General features: G+C 41.0%; 1 protein-coding gene and 1 long non-coding RNA gene across 7 annotated transcripts in view; one reads left to right on the top strand and one right to left on the bottom strand.

Moving 5' to 3' along the window:
• rdx (BTB/POZ and MATH domain-containing protein rdx) overlaps window positions 1-14,299 on the top strand; it is a 62,025-nt gene that overhangs the window by 45,055 nt on the left and 2,671 nt on the right. Inside the window, exon 1 of one of the 6 annotated variants that reach the window (XM_017236216.3) lies at window positions 5,216-6,881. The exons of 3 other annotated variants lie outside the window; for them this stretch is intronic. In XM_017236216.3, coding sequence (XP_017091705.2) covers window positions 5,671-6,881 — 1,211 coding nt within the window. In that variant the 5' untranslated portion in view covers window positions 5,216-5,670. Of the gene's footprint in view, window positions 1-5,215; window positions 6,882-13,971; window positions 14,265-14,299 lie in introns of those variants that run through there. 2 more of the 6 variants (XM_017236215.3, XM_017236217.3) reach the window with 2 other exon arrangements.
• On the bottom strand, window positions 2,609-3,126 carry LOC138926654 (uncharacterized). The gene is made up of 2 exons (XR_011443251.1): window positions 2,979-3,126; window positions 2,609-2,901 (listed from the first exon to the last, which is right to left on the bottom strand). It is a non-coding gene; the product is annotated as an uncharacterized lncRNA (long non-coding RNA).

The raw sequence follows: 14,299 nt of genomic DNA, 5'->3' as shown, positions 1-14,299 counted from the left end.
GCAAGCGATATACAATCCTCACCTGGATCCTCATGAGATCAGATTCTGGCCGAGGTGTGCGTGTGTGGGTTCTTCACATTCTTCAGGGCGACCCTCCTCTTTGGGAGAGCTATCCATCACACATCCATCAGGGTATCCGAGCATCAGACAAAAGAGCAAAAGCAGCAAAGATTGAATTATATGCCATTGAGGCGTAATTGTTAGAGAATTGTTTGCAGCCAAGAAAGGCGAAGAGCTAAAGAGGGTTACGAGTTGTGGCAGAAGAAAGGGGTTCTCTTCGCTTCTTGGCCAGGCCACCAAAGAAGACCATAACAGAACAGAACTGAAAAGACCACACACGAAGGCCTCTACCTCTGGCCATCTTGTACAGGTGCTAAGGTTTCCCTGCAGTTTGCCTATTTGGGTGGCGGTGGCACCTTTTTACGTTTAATGAGCATAAACAAACGCCATGGGATGTGCACACACATCCCATAGATACATAGATACATATTCCTATACCCTGAAGTCTTTTAAACCTTATCCTCTCCGGCCACTTGTAGGACTTCTGGATGTTGGAATTTTTGCGGTTAGCAGCGGGAGACATCCGTCAGTGAACTAAGCAGAGATATTGTTTAAAATAACAATTTTTAAAGACAATTACTCTTTAACCTTCTCGGTTCTGAATGACAATTTCATAATTTCAACAAAGACCACAGGCACAGACCTGGCAGGATGTTTGGGACGTGTAGTATTGTGTGTTTTGACATTTTTGTTTTGAGGCCCGAGATAAGATCTGACAGAATCTCATCCTGGGTGTTCTTCTCCTCAAGATCCTCACATCCTCAATGCGGCAAGACAAATTGTCTTTCTTGAGGATTTTTGCACATTTTATGATCCGACTTGTGTGTGCAATTTGTCTTTGGCTTTCAGATTCCCAAGAATCTGGATACTCGATCGACATTTGCATATTGCTACCTGGGGATAGAGGTATATATTGTATAATCAAAACCGCAAAGTAATAAAAACTAAAAACAGAAATCAACACAAGGCCAAGAGTGAAACTAACTGCTGCCTGGCAACAATTTTCTTTGCCCCATAAAAGCCAGGCCCAAACCAAAACGCAAATACCCGAATTGTAAATCATTATATGATTTATCACTGAACTAGTTTCCATAGGCGCGTGACAGGGAATAGGCACCGACACTGATCTCTATTACCAAACATCCAAAAAAGCAATCAGGCCGAGAGCGATCCAATCACATTGATTTGGCTCTGTTTCCGTCAATTTTCGGTGGATTATCCCCAGAAAAATGAGTATAAATTGTGCAACGATTAATGGAAATAATATATACTTACAGATACTAAAAGTTAGGCCCATAAGCGAGTGTTTAAAATAGGTAATGTTTAAAAAACAATTATCTCCCAGAGCTGCAGACAAAAAGAAAGCAACAAATCCAAGACGGGCCAAGACGATGTCAATGATGACGACAAAGCGCAGATTTCTATGATCGCCAACTTGGCTAGCAGCGAGTGTGTGAAATGCGGAAAGCTGCTCCAATCACTCATTTTGTTACATGAACAACTTAAAAATAAAAAAAAAAAATAGAGAAAAAAAAAAAGATTGTGAAAATGTGAAATGTAAATTTCTCGTTTGGTTCGAACTCGAACCGACAAAACCAAAAACCAAACCAAAACGCCAATTGCTGCAAAGTGATTACGAAAAGTCGCTCCGCTCTTTCTCTCTGCCAGGTCTGCTTCCTTTCTCTGTTTCTCTGTTTCATTGGAGACTTTCTCTCGCTCTCTCGACAACAAAAAAGTTTCACCCGCGGCACGAGTGCGGAAGTGTTATCCCACGGCAGCGTATCTCAATATCTTTTGGCGCTTACTTTACAACTCCATTTCGTATCTAACGGATGCAACTCAGCCTCGTAACTTGCTAATCGCTAGCAACAATCTTTTAAGCTTTTTTCTTTGGAGTTTTTGGTTGGATTCCCTCGAAATATCCACTCTACTTCACGAAGGCAATCAAATCAATTAACACTTTCGTCAGCAACTGCCCACGCCATCGCCTGCCTCCGATTTTGATTGCTTCGATTTCAATTTTGTCATCTGGGGATGATTACAATGTTGCACTGTGTGGCCATAAACCAAAAATGGTCCATAAATATTAAGCTAAAACGGCCAATACAAAGTGATTTTTATACCAAATCATAAACAAATATATAGAGTTTGTATTACAGACTGATATTTGGATTTCTCTGACTCTGAAGACGGATTTTATTTCAAATATGGAAGAAAGGTTTCATTTTTTGTAAGGTTTCTAAAAAAATCTATATTTTTTGTAGAAAATTTTTTATAAAAAAGAATATAAACCACCATCCCGTTTCGAACTCTATTATTTAGGCATTTAAAACCCAAACCGATACCACTGTTTCAGAGCAATGACGGCGCCTGCCTTGATTGAAAATTGGGTTATTGTCAGCGACCCATTCAAGCGGCAGCCAGGCCGTGTTATTAAACTTTTGTTTTATTTATGGAAATTAGTGTCAAGTAAATCATGTGCATGAGCATTTTGCAATATCACCATGAACGCTACGAGTACCGAGCACCGAGCCAAACAAACTCAAACACATTGGAAAGTATTTTAATGAAATTTTCATCTTTCCAAAAAAATGAATAATATTAGTATATAGGCTGGGTTATGTGAAAGTTCCAATGAAATTGAAACTCATTGAAGATTCAATGACTAAGTGAAAAGGTGAACCAGTTGCCTGGCTGGCCACTCGAGTGTTTCCGCAAGTTTTCGAAAGGAAGTTGAACCGAACCGAGATGCCCAAAGGTCGCTGAACGTCCGTCTCCGGTCTACGGTCTCCGGTCTCTGGCCTTTGATTTCAGAGATGAGCAAATCGCCAGTTCCCCCCTCTATATGGACGATGTGGTATAATTAGTCGAGTGGGCGGCGATAACTTTGAAACTGATCGTGATGATCGCGTACTCACACATGTTTCATGTTTGTGTGCCAGACTGCCTTGGAATTTTGGCTGTTTTATTGAAAAGACCATGAACCTTTTAGAAACCTTAAGGAATTAGATTCTCAGCTAGCAACAAGAGCTTTGAAACTTTAATGATAAATCACACAAAATACAATCTTATCTTTTCTTTAATTACCTGTATTTTTCAAACAAGCTGGAAAGATCTACGTTGACATTTTTAGGTAACTTGTCATTCGATTTCAAGGCAAACTAATATAACTCAATTACCCAACCGAAGCCTGAGACCCCCCCTACCAGCTTTCAATTGTAGTTGCGACTTTCAACACCTCTGGCAGCGTCGCAACTTCAAAGGGTGGTCGGTATAACGAGGAAGGGTCGCATTACTGTCCAATTTTCACACATTCTGGACCGGACCTGGACCGGACCTGGACCGGACCTGGACCGGACCTGGACCGGACCTGGACCTCGACCATCCATCTAACTAATGAGCCGGCAAACACTCACTTACCAAGCCACACACATGATTTGTGGAACGGACAGAAGCTGAAAACCGATGTGATATGGGATAAGGCAAGTGCCCTGGGAGATCTATCTATGTATATCTGAGTGTGTGTGTGGCCTTTGTCCAAAAGGACACACACGAAGCCTTTCGGCCTTATGCTAATTTGCACGCCATAAATGAGACGAATGTGACGAGTGATGGCCTGTGAAGTGTAGTTGCTGTTACAGCTGTTAGCAGGGTCAGAGGGCACTGAGAGAAAATTTGTACAAGTTTTGCAAATAATTATAATTATCCATATATATTAAAAAATATATTTCCATCATAAAACTTGATATTCCAAGGCCTTTATATTTTTTAACATTATTTTTGTAAGTGTTTGTGGCTGTGTCTGTTGCAGTTGCAAGTGGAAAACGGCTGCGGCTTGCCAGGGATTGAGTGGATGGAAAGAAAGCAGGGGAGTGAGTAGTGGAAAGGAGGAGGGTTTTTGGACACGGTTCTGGAGTAAAGTACTAGTGGAGTGTGGAGTGAAAAGCCGGCAATGGCAACTGCAGCTGGGTGGCCCGTGATGATGGGCCCTGCCAACGACATGTGTTGCTGCCTTTGTATCTATGTATGTATGTATGGTTATTGCTAATACCACCGACTACGCCCCATTTGGGATACACACACACACAGACACACTCTGGAATCGTTACAAAGGACGACAGCTTATGGTCTCCGGCGTTGGTTGTCCAAGGGCTGTTCCAATGTCAACGGTTCCTGCAGGAATAAAAGGCAGGATGCACTGGGAAAAATAGAAAAACTAATGAAAAAATTAGCAAATAATGAAAGCTTTATGAAAATTTGGAAGGACACCCCTTGGAAGCACCAATCCCCTTAAGAAATTCAAGGAAACCTTGAGATATAAGACCTTGAAAGCACCCATCCTCTCCAGAAATTCAAGAAAAACCTTTTATGCAAATTTTGCTCATTTCTTCAAGTGTATATTTCGACAAACCCCAACTCCCTAGCATTGTATATATGGCGGCACTGTATATTTGTAACCACAGATTGGAGAAAAAGGAAGCCCTTGAAGGTTGCGGCGGCGCTTCCATTGATGAGGCTCGAGGAGAGAGGAGGAAGAGCAGCACTGGATCGAACCGCCTGTGTGTGACCAAGTGATTACCGTTTATCGCTACGCCAAGGACCGCCGGCAAGCGGCCTCCATCCTGCGACCACACACATACACCAATAAACTATGTATATATTTTTGTATATACATATGTACTATGAGCAATAATTTATCAGCTGGCCCTCAACTTAGTCCATTCTCTGGCGGGTGTTCTCTTTGGACTTGCGCTCTCAGTGGCCTCTTTCCTTGTTTTTAATACCCTATGATTCCCTAAACTAAGCCCCTTTCTGGTTCGAAATGGTTCACTTTTTTGAGATATTTTTTAGTATCATAATTAGGACCCATATCTTATAGATACTTTTCGAAATATATCTCATAGATACTTGTAATAGGGTACAATCTCCTCAGGTTCTTATTTGCCTTCCATATGTGCTCATCGACCACTCACCACACCAACAGCCAGACGCACCGAAACGAAAGTGTAGGTGTGTTACAAGAGAGCCAGCATTACAAGAGAGAGATACAGAGAGAGAGAGAGAGCTCCAACCGCTGCTAGCTGCGCTGCCAACGCTGAGCGTCGCAGCGACCGAACTGACATGTTGCCCAGAGCCGCCACAGAGCAACACTCGGCAACATTCAGTTCAGCACACTCAAGCGGAGCGGTTCGTTCGTTTTTCTGCCTCTGCTCTCAGCTCGGCTCGTTTCGTTTTTCGTTTTTCGATTCGAATCGCTTTTGTGTGTCGCCCCACCAATCCAAAAAAAAACCAAAAAAAAATAAATAAAATACTAAAACTCGACACACACTCGAAAAATTATACAAATCGTAAAGCTGAACGCGGGGCATGTGGAGCATTGTGTGGCAACAAAGAGATTTGTTGATTTTTTAAAGTAGTTCAAATGAAAAATTTATAACCACGAAAAGTTGAGCAATTTTTATACATCAGAAATACCATATATACATATATATATTTTTGGAAAACCAAAATCTAAGGTGTGTGAGAGTGTGTGAAAAGTTAAGAGAAATAAGAGTGTCGTCTTGTCGCATATTTTGAGAAATAATTAAAGATTTCAAGATAAAGAGTAAAATGTTTGAGCCCTATGTGAAAATAAAGAAAAAGCGAAATGTGCATGAAATCTATGAAAATGAGAATTTAGAGCAGCAGCAACAACAACAACAATCTGCCACAAGCGATAATTGTTGCTGCCAAAACGGAGAGCCGCAGAATGTGGCCAACAATACGTTGAGCAGCATTTTGGCCACGCCGCCTGAATCGCCACCAGCAGCAGTAGCTGCAACATCTGCTGCAAGTGGAGGAGCCGCAGCAACAGCAACAGGAGCAACGGCCAGTAGCAGCAGTAGCGGCAATTGTAGTCGCCTTCAGCAATTGATATCGACGCCACCAGTATTATTGCGCAGATCATCGCTGCAGCAACAACAACACCAACAACAACAACAGCAACATCAAGCAGCAACACCTCCCACACATCAACAAGCTGCGCCTTCAGTTTTGCAACAGCATTTGGGTCACCTGAATTACGAAAGTGGAGCAGCAACTGCAGCAGCGACAGCGACGGCAGCAACAGCAGCAACGCCAGCAACCAGTAGAAGTGGCTCGGCAACACTGGCACAGCATTTGGCAACACCCAGCAACATATTGCAGGCTGCATTCGGCAGCAGTAACTTGCAACACATACTGACACGCTCGCAAAGTTCCTCACCCTCGTCCTCCAACAACTGCAGCAGTGCCTGTGCCGGGAATACCCATTACAACGGTGGCAGCAACAGCATCATTGCCAGCCGATTGTTTGGAGCTGCTTCCTCTTCATCCTCGTCCTCGATAGCTGCCTCTGCCACATCATCATCATCCTCGTCGTCGTCGTCGTCGCATCATCTGCATAGCCACCACTCGGCACTGACCAACTCGATAACGAATCGCATCAATCAGTCGATAAGGAGGCATCTGAACCAGCAGCAGCACCAGCATCCCCTCAGTGCCTCCTCTTCAACATCCTGCTTGTCCTCCTCATCGTCATCCTCGTCCTCCTCATCTTCGCCAGCAGTGGCCCACTATCAACACTATAATTGCGCTCATCCTGCCCAGCAGCAGCAGCAACCTCATCATCATCACCACAACAGTAGCAGCAGCAGTAGCAGCAGCAACAACAACATCATCAGCAACAACAACAACAACAATCAACAGCAACCACAACAATCTCCTCTGTGCCTAGTATTATTAGTTAAATGCCCCAATTCTAAGGAATTTTGTAACGCCGCCGCAAATTTCTGTGATAAAAGGTAAATATTTTCAACCAAATTCCAATTGGAATGGCCCTGTCTCTCTCTCTCTCTCTCTATATATATATCTACCTCTCTCTCTCTCTCTCTGTAATTAAAAGAAAACTAAGGGCAAGAGGGGTCTTAAGTAGGGCATCTAAATCTTAAGGCCTTTAGACATATAAATATTATTGAAATTCTCTGATTCTTAAATGCCAACTGATGACATTTGTGGCATGTGAGGTGGTGGCTTAAAAGATATCTAGATATCGGCAGTCATGTGAACTTTAAACCAATATCTGATTAAAAGAAGCCCTTTATAAAGCCATCTAACTTAGCAACAAGTAAGATATACCTTCTAGTACAACATGTACTGGTCTGACCCACTTTGGTTCTGCCAGGACCTTACCACTCATATCCCTGAACTACTTGCCACAGGCCGCCTTGTGAGTAACCTTTGAATTACGGCCACAACAAACAAAAGTTTGTTTTGTAAAAGTTTCTTGGGTAGTTTTGATTGTTTGAACTGCATATATATATAAGCTATATAAGCTACATAACCTCTATAAAGTATACCTACATATATATTTAATTTTGATGACTTGTAGTTTCGGCTCGTTTCGATTTTAGTTAGCAACCTCGACGTAACCTAGATGGTTTTTTGTCGATGACCTTACTTGCGTAAGTAATTGGTTTCTTTGGAGGGTGAGTGGGTGACAGTCTGACATTGTGTGTGTGTTTGTGTTTGTGGTGGTAACCTGATGATTTGCTTACTAATACTATTGATCAGCCACCACCCTCTATGACCCTCTCAGAGGCAAATAAACAAAACTTAAGTAATTAAGTTGTGGGGAGGGTGCTATCTCACACTCTCATAAAGACCATCCACCACCCACAACCCACCACCCTCCAGCTACCCTTAAACTTTCTCTTTGCTGCTTTCACGCAGTGACCCCAAACAGGCGTTCGGCTAACCTCAAAAAGATGAACCAAAAATATAACAAAACACCCAACTTGGACAGTGAGTGGCTCTCAATTTTTGGTTAATTATTGGGGCGTGGGCGGTTGCATGCCAACCTTTGTCATTTGGGGTCACAGCTGCAGTTGCAGTTAATAGCAACTGCTTCTTTGTCATTGAAGAAGAGAGCTGTTGGAGAATCAAGAATCGAGACCATGGCTCTTAATGCTTCTGACCATGTGCCAGTAATTGTTATTATTTTCTTTCTGCTTTTCATGCACTTGTTGCTCTGTTGCTCATTTTCTTTGGCCTTCCTGCAAATTGCCCGATAATCTGCTATATATTTTATAAAAAAATTTTACTTTGTTGGAACCGCAGGACTGAGTCACAAGCCGAGTGATGGCTGCACTTTATCAGCAAACAACTGACGTCTGTTTTTTGATTCAAAAATATGCTTTTTAATTGTATCTACAAGATACATATACAATTTTTATAGAGGTACATATATAGGGCCTTTCCTTTTTGTCTCGTTCTGCGGTTTTGCTCGACTGGGAAGAGACGGGAAGTCTGCTTGAGTGACTTTTGGCTGTGAAAGGGCCTGAAAGCTAGCAACATGTTGCCGCAACATTATGCAATGCTGCCATGCCAGGGACTTCCGGTTCATCATCATCTCATACTAAATTAATATTTGAACTCCTTTTGGTACTATTTTGGGAAACTTTCTGTATTTTCACTTTGGTTGTTTAACACATTTCACCCAATAATCGTAAAACCGAAAATCTCTCTCTCCTCTTTCACTCTCAACCCACATTTTATTTAGAACAGAGATCTCTTGAAGAAATCAGCCAAGAATTTCTAAGCCAATAAAACAGAAAAAAAAACGAAGATCTTTTAAGCCAACAAGATCACGACGCATGCGCCTAAAGAAAAAGTAGTAGAAATCCCCAACAACAACAACAACAACAAAAAGGGAAATAAAAGAAAAAGAGAGAGAAAAAAAAAAGAAAGCACGACAAAAACAAAATGTGAAAACGCATGAAAGCCAATTTCTTTCGTTCCTTCTCTCTCGCATCTGGCCAGCCGCACAATTTGTTTAGAAAGTGCAGAGAAAGAGGTAAAAGCGGCAAAATGCAAACAAGCCATCCAGTTTGGGCCCAAAAGCGATTCAATGAAAAATTGGGCACACAACATGTGGTTTATTATTAATTTATTGATTTCAAACTAGTTTGCTTGTGAAAATGTATTATACAACAACAGCCAGCAGTACCAGCAGCAGCAGCAGCAGCTGGAAGCACAAAACCATTTCAAGCCACGCGCTAAAACGGCAACGTGCTTCCAAAGCTAAGAGAGCCACCAAAGAGAAACACCCCGCGAGAGAGAGAGGCTCAAAACCTACGTCATCAAACAAGTTTTACGATTACATAAACTTGCTCTCGTTTTGAGCTTCGGCCGATCGGGTGAAACTCTCTGTCGCAGCTGGCTGCTCTGCCGCGACGACGTTGGCGCACCACGCCTACGCGCCTGCGCAAAGCGCTCGCTCTCTCACGTTGTTTGTCGTACAAACTAGTTGCACAAATTAGTTACAAATTAGAGTGAACTTTATAAAGGTTTATTTTTGCTATGAATTATTATTTTTATATATAAATTTTTAATGTTTTCTAGGTTTATGTAACAAAAATATATTTTTTATAATGTATCAAACATGTTTTGGTAGCGGCACGGCCTAGTTTTTGGCCACAAACTGTGACACAGCTGTGATTAGCATTTCAAATAGCGGCAGTTATGTAAAAATTAACAGCATTAACCTTATTGGTTGGTTGAGATTGTGTCATGGCTTAGATATTTGGTTTTATTTTAAAACTCTTTCACTTGCATCTCAAATACGATAAAGGTTATTGCCTCAAAAGTCAAATCATTTAAGGGTGTAAATTTGGAAACATAATTTTCCCAACTTTCGATTGTTTTCATTAGTGGGGGGAATAAAAAAAAAGCAATTGCATAGGCCAAACAAGGCAAACAAAAAACAAAAACAAAAGATCAGGCAAATTTCACTCTACTTACATGATTTTGTACGCTTTATATAACAACAACAACTACGCGAATCGACTTTCACGAAAAACTGCAAGCTAAATTGCAGATCTATAGCTTGTGTGAAAGAGAGAGGGTGCTGCAGGGGGTCACTAGCAACGAAAGAGACACCACGAGACGCTAAGCTGCGCCTGAAGCTTTCTCTCCCTCTGATCAGGAGGGGAGGAAAGGGGGCAAAGGCAAAGGCAAACGCAACGAATTGACGACCCACCGTGTCTTGTTGAGTGAAAGAGCCAAAAACGAAACTTGGCCAAAACGAAAACAAACGGCATGGCGGGCTGGCGGTCTAAAAAAATGTTGAGCGTGGGAGTTTTTAAAATTAATATGCGTCAAGCTGTTGACACAACTCTCCACCAGGGGGGGAAAGTGGGGAAATGAGTTTCGAAATGAATTTTTGTCGTGAAAAGTTTAAGACACTTGGATTAAAGGGTTAACTAGCTAGATAGGTTTTGTAAGATTAAACATAAAACAAATACTTAAGGAATTGATATTTCCTAAAAAGGATATATTTTATCCTTTTTTCTTTAAATAAAATTAGTCAAAAATGTTGAATGGTTGTTTAAAAAGGCTTGTTTTATCTATTATTTATTACTATTAAAATACTATTTTTTTTTGGTTTTAAAATTATACAAGTCTTCTTAATTTTTAGCAAAGTTATACTATAGTATTAAAAATAGTTAAAAATAGTTATAATTTTATTGAATTTTAAACCCAGAAAAGATTAAACGTTTTTTTAAAAGGTCCCTTTTTTTTAATCTTATTTATGTATGCAAAATTTAAAAACAATATAAACGTTCGTAACCTTTTTTTTAGAGAAAGAAATGAAGAAGAATTGAGAAAACTTGAACTTTATCCCTATTCTTATTTAAAAACGTAATAACATAAGTTATTTCTCAGTTTTAAATGAATTTAAAAAGTTTATACTTAAAAACCAACTTAAAGATTTTAAACTATCAACTTTATGAAATATAAGTCTGGCACCCTTGCTTCCTGCTGCTCCCCCCATAACTTCCATATCTTAAACTTTCTTCAACTTGGGCATTTTTCTGTCGCTGCATAAAGATAAACTATCTTTTTCATGAGTGAGTGGGTGGGTGGTGGTGTGTCATCATCATCATGACGTTGTTCGAAGGTGCCTCTGCCTTTGCTGCTTCTGTGGCCTGCCACTGTTACTGTTTTGTTGCATTTGTAGCGGAAGTGAAGTTGTCGAGTTTGTTATTGTTGTTGTTGTTGTTTGGGAGTTGTGTGGCTGGGGACTGAGTTGCGTTGAGTTTCTCTTTTGAAATCATTTTCATTGGCATGAAAGTTCACATTATTTAAATTAAATTGCCAAGCGGCAACGTCGGCGGCTACCGCTGCCTGCTTCGACTCTTCCTCAGCTGCTGCTCTGCCAACTTGAATGTATCTTTGTATCTGTATCTGTGCATCTTTATGTTTGTTTGTATCTTGTGTTTTTTTTTTCGATGTCGGCGCCGTATTTATGTAAAAAAAAAAAAAGAAACAAAAAGAAAAAGCAAAGAAAAGCGTTTCCTTTTGGCTCGAAAACAACGGCGACAACTGAAAAGCGTTTTTCACTCAACTCGACTCATTTGTTGTTGTTGTTTAGGCGGCGAGTGAAAGGAGCATTCATAGTTGTTGTTGTTATTGTTGGTGAAAACGCCTGCAAGTGAAAAGCCATGCGATAATTTGAAAAATTTTCACCATTTTTAGTTTTTTGATTTTTTTTGTATTTATTATTGCCTTTGTCTCTCACTCTCTGGCGCGTTTTATCAAATTTCATTTAAATGCTAATGAAAAGTTGCCGGAAGTGTGGAAAGCGGCGTTGCGAGTCGCCCGCTGCTGCTTACCCGCCAAATTATATAACTTTTCCTTTTTTGGCGGAAAGAGTCGAGAGTTCGAGATGACGACTTGAAACTTTTCACCAAATCTCCCCGAGCCGCAGCCGCAGCAGCTGTCCATTAATTTCTCCCTCCTTAGCTCCATCATCACAAAATCAGAAAAAAAAACGAATCCATAAAGTAAACGTGTTTTTCTTCATTTTTTCTTTAAAAACCGATTTATGAGATTTCTTTAACGCGTGCTCCGATGACTATCCCTTCCATTTGTCATAGAAGGATGGCATTCTCTGTCTGTCAGATCAGAAGCCCACACAATGGGAGGACCAAAGGATCCCCCATGGCGAAGTTGTGTATACTTTGTATCTCCTCCCCCTCCCTCATCTAAGTCCATGACGAACTGCATTCGTTGCATCCCAGCTGGCAGATGGACGGATGTGATGTTTGTTCAGGCCTTTTTCAGACCTTGATCCCTGATCCTTGACCATGTTAGTGTGTCCCGTGTGTGGGTTTGTTCTGCAGTGGAACTAATGACATTTTGGGGTTTGGGCTTGTCTGTAGGGGTTTACTTCGTAGTGTTGGCCAAACAATTTGCATTTATTTACATTGGAATTTTATACGAAAATGGGCAATGGCTTTAAGGGTATTTCTTCCTATCAGTTCTAGGTGGTTGTTACCTGTTTTCCCTATAGCCCTTGTAATTTTTATCATTTGCCTTGTGGCGCCACACAAATGTTTTTCAATGTCATCACAAAACCAACAAATTTTCTTGGCTTTTTTGGTTTTTGGGCCCTTGGCTTGGAGAGCCCCCCAACCAACCAATCATGAGAGCAGAAGCTTAAGGTGGAGTGGTAGGTAGTGTGCGTGAGGTCTCAATGCCAAATCAATGTCATTAACATTAAGGCACACTCACTAAAATTGAATAAAACCGAGAGTCAGTCGACTTGGGCCCCGTGAGTGCTAAAAGCAATGCTGCCGGCGCCGACTGAGCTGTTGGCTGCGCAGTCGGCAGCACGGTTTTGCGTTTACGGCTTACGGTTTACGGTTTGTTCACCTTGACGAGCTGCGCGTCAACCTTTTGATGGCTCACACATACACAGCAATACGCAGACATATACACATATACGAACGAGGCCCATTGAAGGTCCTTCAGCTGGATTTGATGATGGCCATCAAATCGCCAGCAGCCGCAGAAAACGGGCAGCACCTTGAAAATCTCAACCTTGCTGCTGAACCGAGAACTGAACTGAGCTCTGAGCTCTGAGGCTGAGCGCTGTAAGCGGCTGGCTCGTGTGCTGCAGCCTTGCACAGATTTTTCCGACCTTTTTTCACTACAGAGAGAGAAATAATTTTAGAAACAATATGAAAAACAAAAGAGTTTTGTTGAAAAGTAAAGAAAAAAAAATTTGGTTCTCTCAGAAAGACAATAAAATTGAGAAGTAATAGCTGGGAATAAAAGATTTTGTTAGAAAATTAAGAAACAAATATTTATTCTTCTAATTTTTATAGTTTATAAAATATTCTGGCAGTGTAATAATACTCAGGGTAAATATTAGCTAAAAATAGACACTTCTTCTTGAATATATATTGATAAGATATATTTTACCTTAATTTTTTTTTATTTTATATGTTTTTAATATATTTTTTTTTTTATAAAAACTCCTAGTTTCTCTCAGTGCTCTCTTTGCCATTTGGCTTCTTCCATCTGCATCTGCGCACACACACTCCCATACACACACACATGACAAGGGGGAATTGTTATTTTTGTTATTATGTGTCAGAGATCCCTCCCGCTCTCCCGCTCATCATCTGCTCTCTCACCTTCTTCTAAGGTGAACCTTCGCTCGTCGCCCTCAACCTCTGCGCCGACTGACTGACCCATTGTTTGTCAATTTTCCACTCCTGGCTACAATTTCCTTGGTCCATTGTTTGTTGTCATCTGCCTGCCGAGATTTTCCAGACCAGGTCCTTTGCCAAGACCAGGACCTGGCAATTTTCATCAGTTTCCATTTGCTGCTCCTGCGCAACGGTTGTGTGTTTTTCCTCACTCTTTGGTTTTGAAAGAATGTTTCTATGTTGAGAAGCTTTCAAAGCTTAGAATCTATAAGACGCTCTTCTCAGTTACTTGTGTGCCTCTCTCTTTGCGGAATAACGGTTGTGTCTCCTAATCGCAGTGCCCTTTCTGCTCCATTTTTGGGCTCCAACTATGGACGCTGCACTTTTTGGCGCACTTCGTATCGTGTCGTCCCAGCGTTTGTGTTCCGTCTTTTAAAAAGTCGATTTTATTGCGATTTTAATTACATGTTTTGAGAACATTTCTTAAAAATCGTACAAGTGCTCGTTTACGTTTCTATTTTGTGTTTATTTTTTTTATTAAATTATTTAAAAAAAAACGAGCGGCAAGCTGGAGAACTCTCTGCTGTTGAAGCTGCTCAATCTTTTGGCCAGGAACTCGAATTCCGATAGCAATTTCGTTAAAGTTGAATTCGAGCGCAGCATTATGGATCTAATACAAGAGCCAAGGTGACAACCAGAACTCCTATAGAATATAGGAGAAA

This window comes from Drosophila bipectinata, chromosome 3R, assembly GCF_030179905.1.
Source record: "Drosophila bipectinata strain 14024-0381.07 chromosome 3R, DbipHiC1v2, whole genome shotgun sequence".
In the NCBI taxonomy this organism is placed as follows: Eukaryota; Metazoa; Arthropoda; class Insecta; order Diptera; family Drosophilidae; genus Drosophila; species Drosophila bipectinata.
The sequence above is the reverse complement of the archived record's forward strand: the minus strand, read 5'-3'. Positions and strand labels throughout refer to the sequence as shown.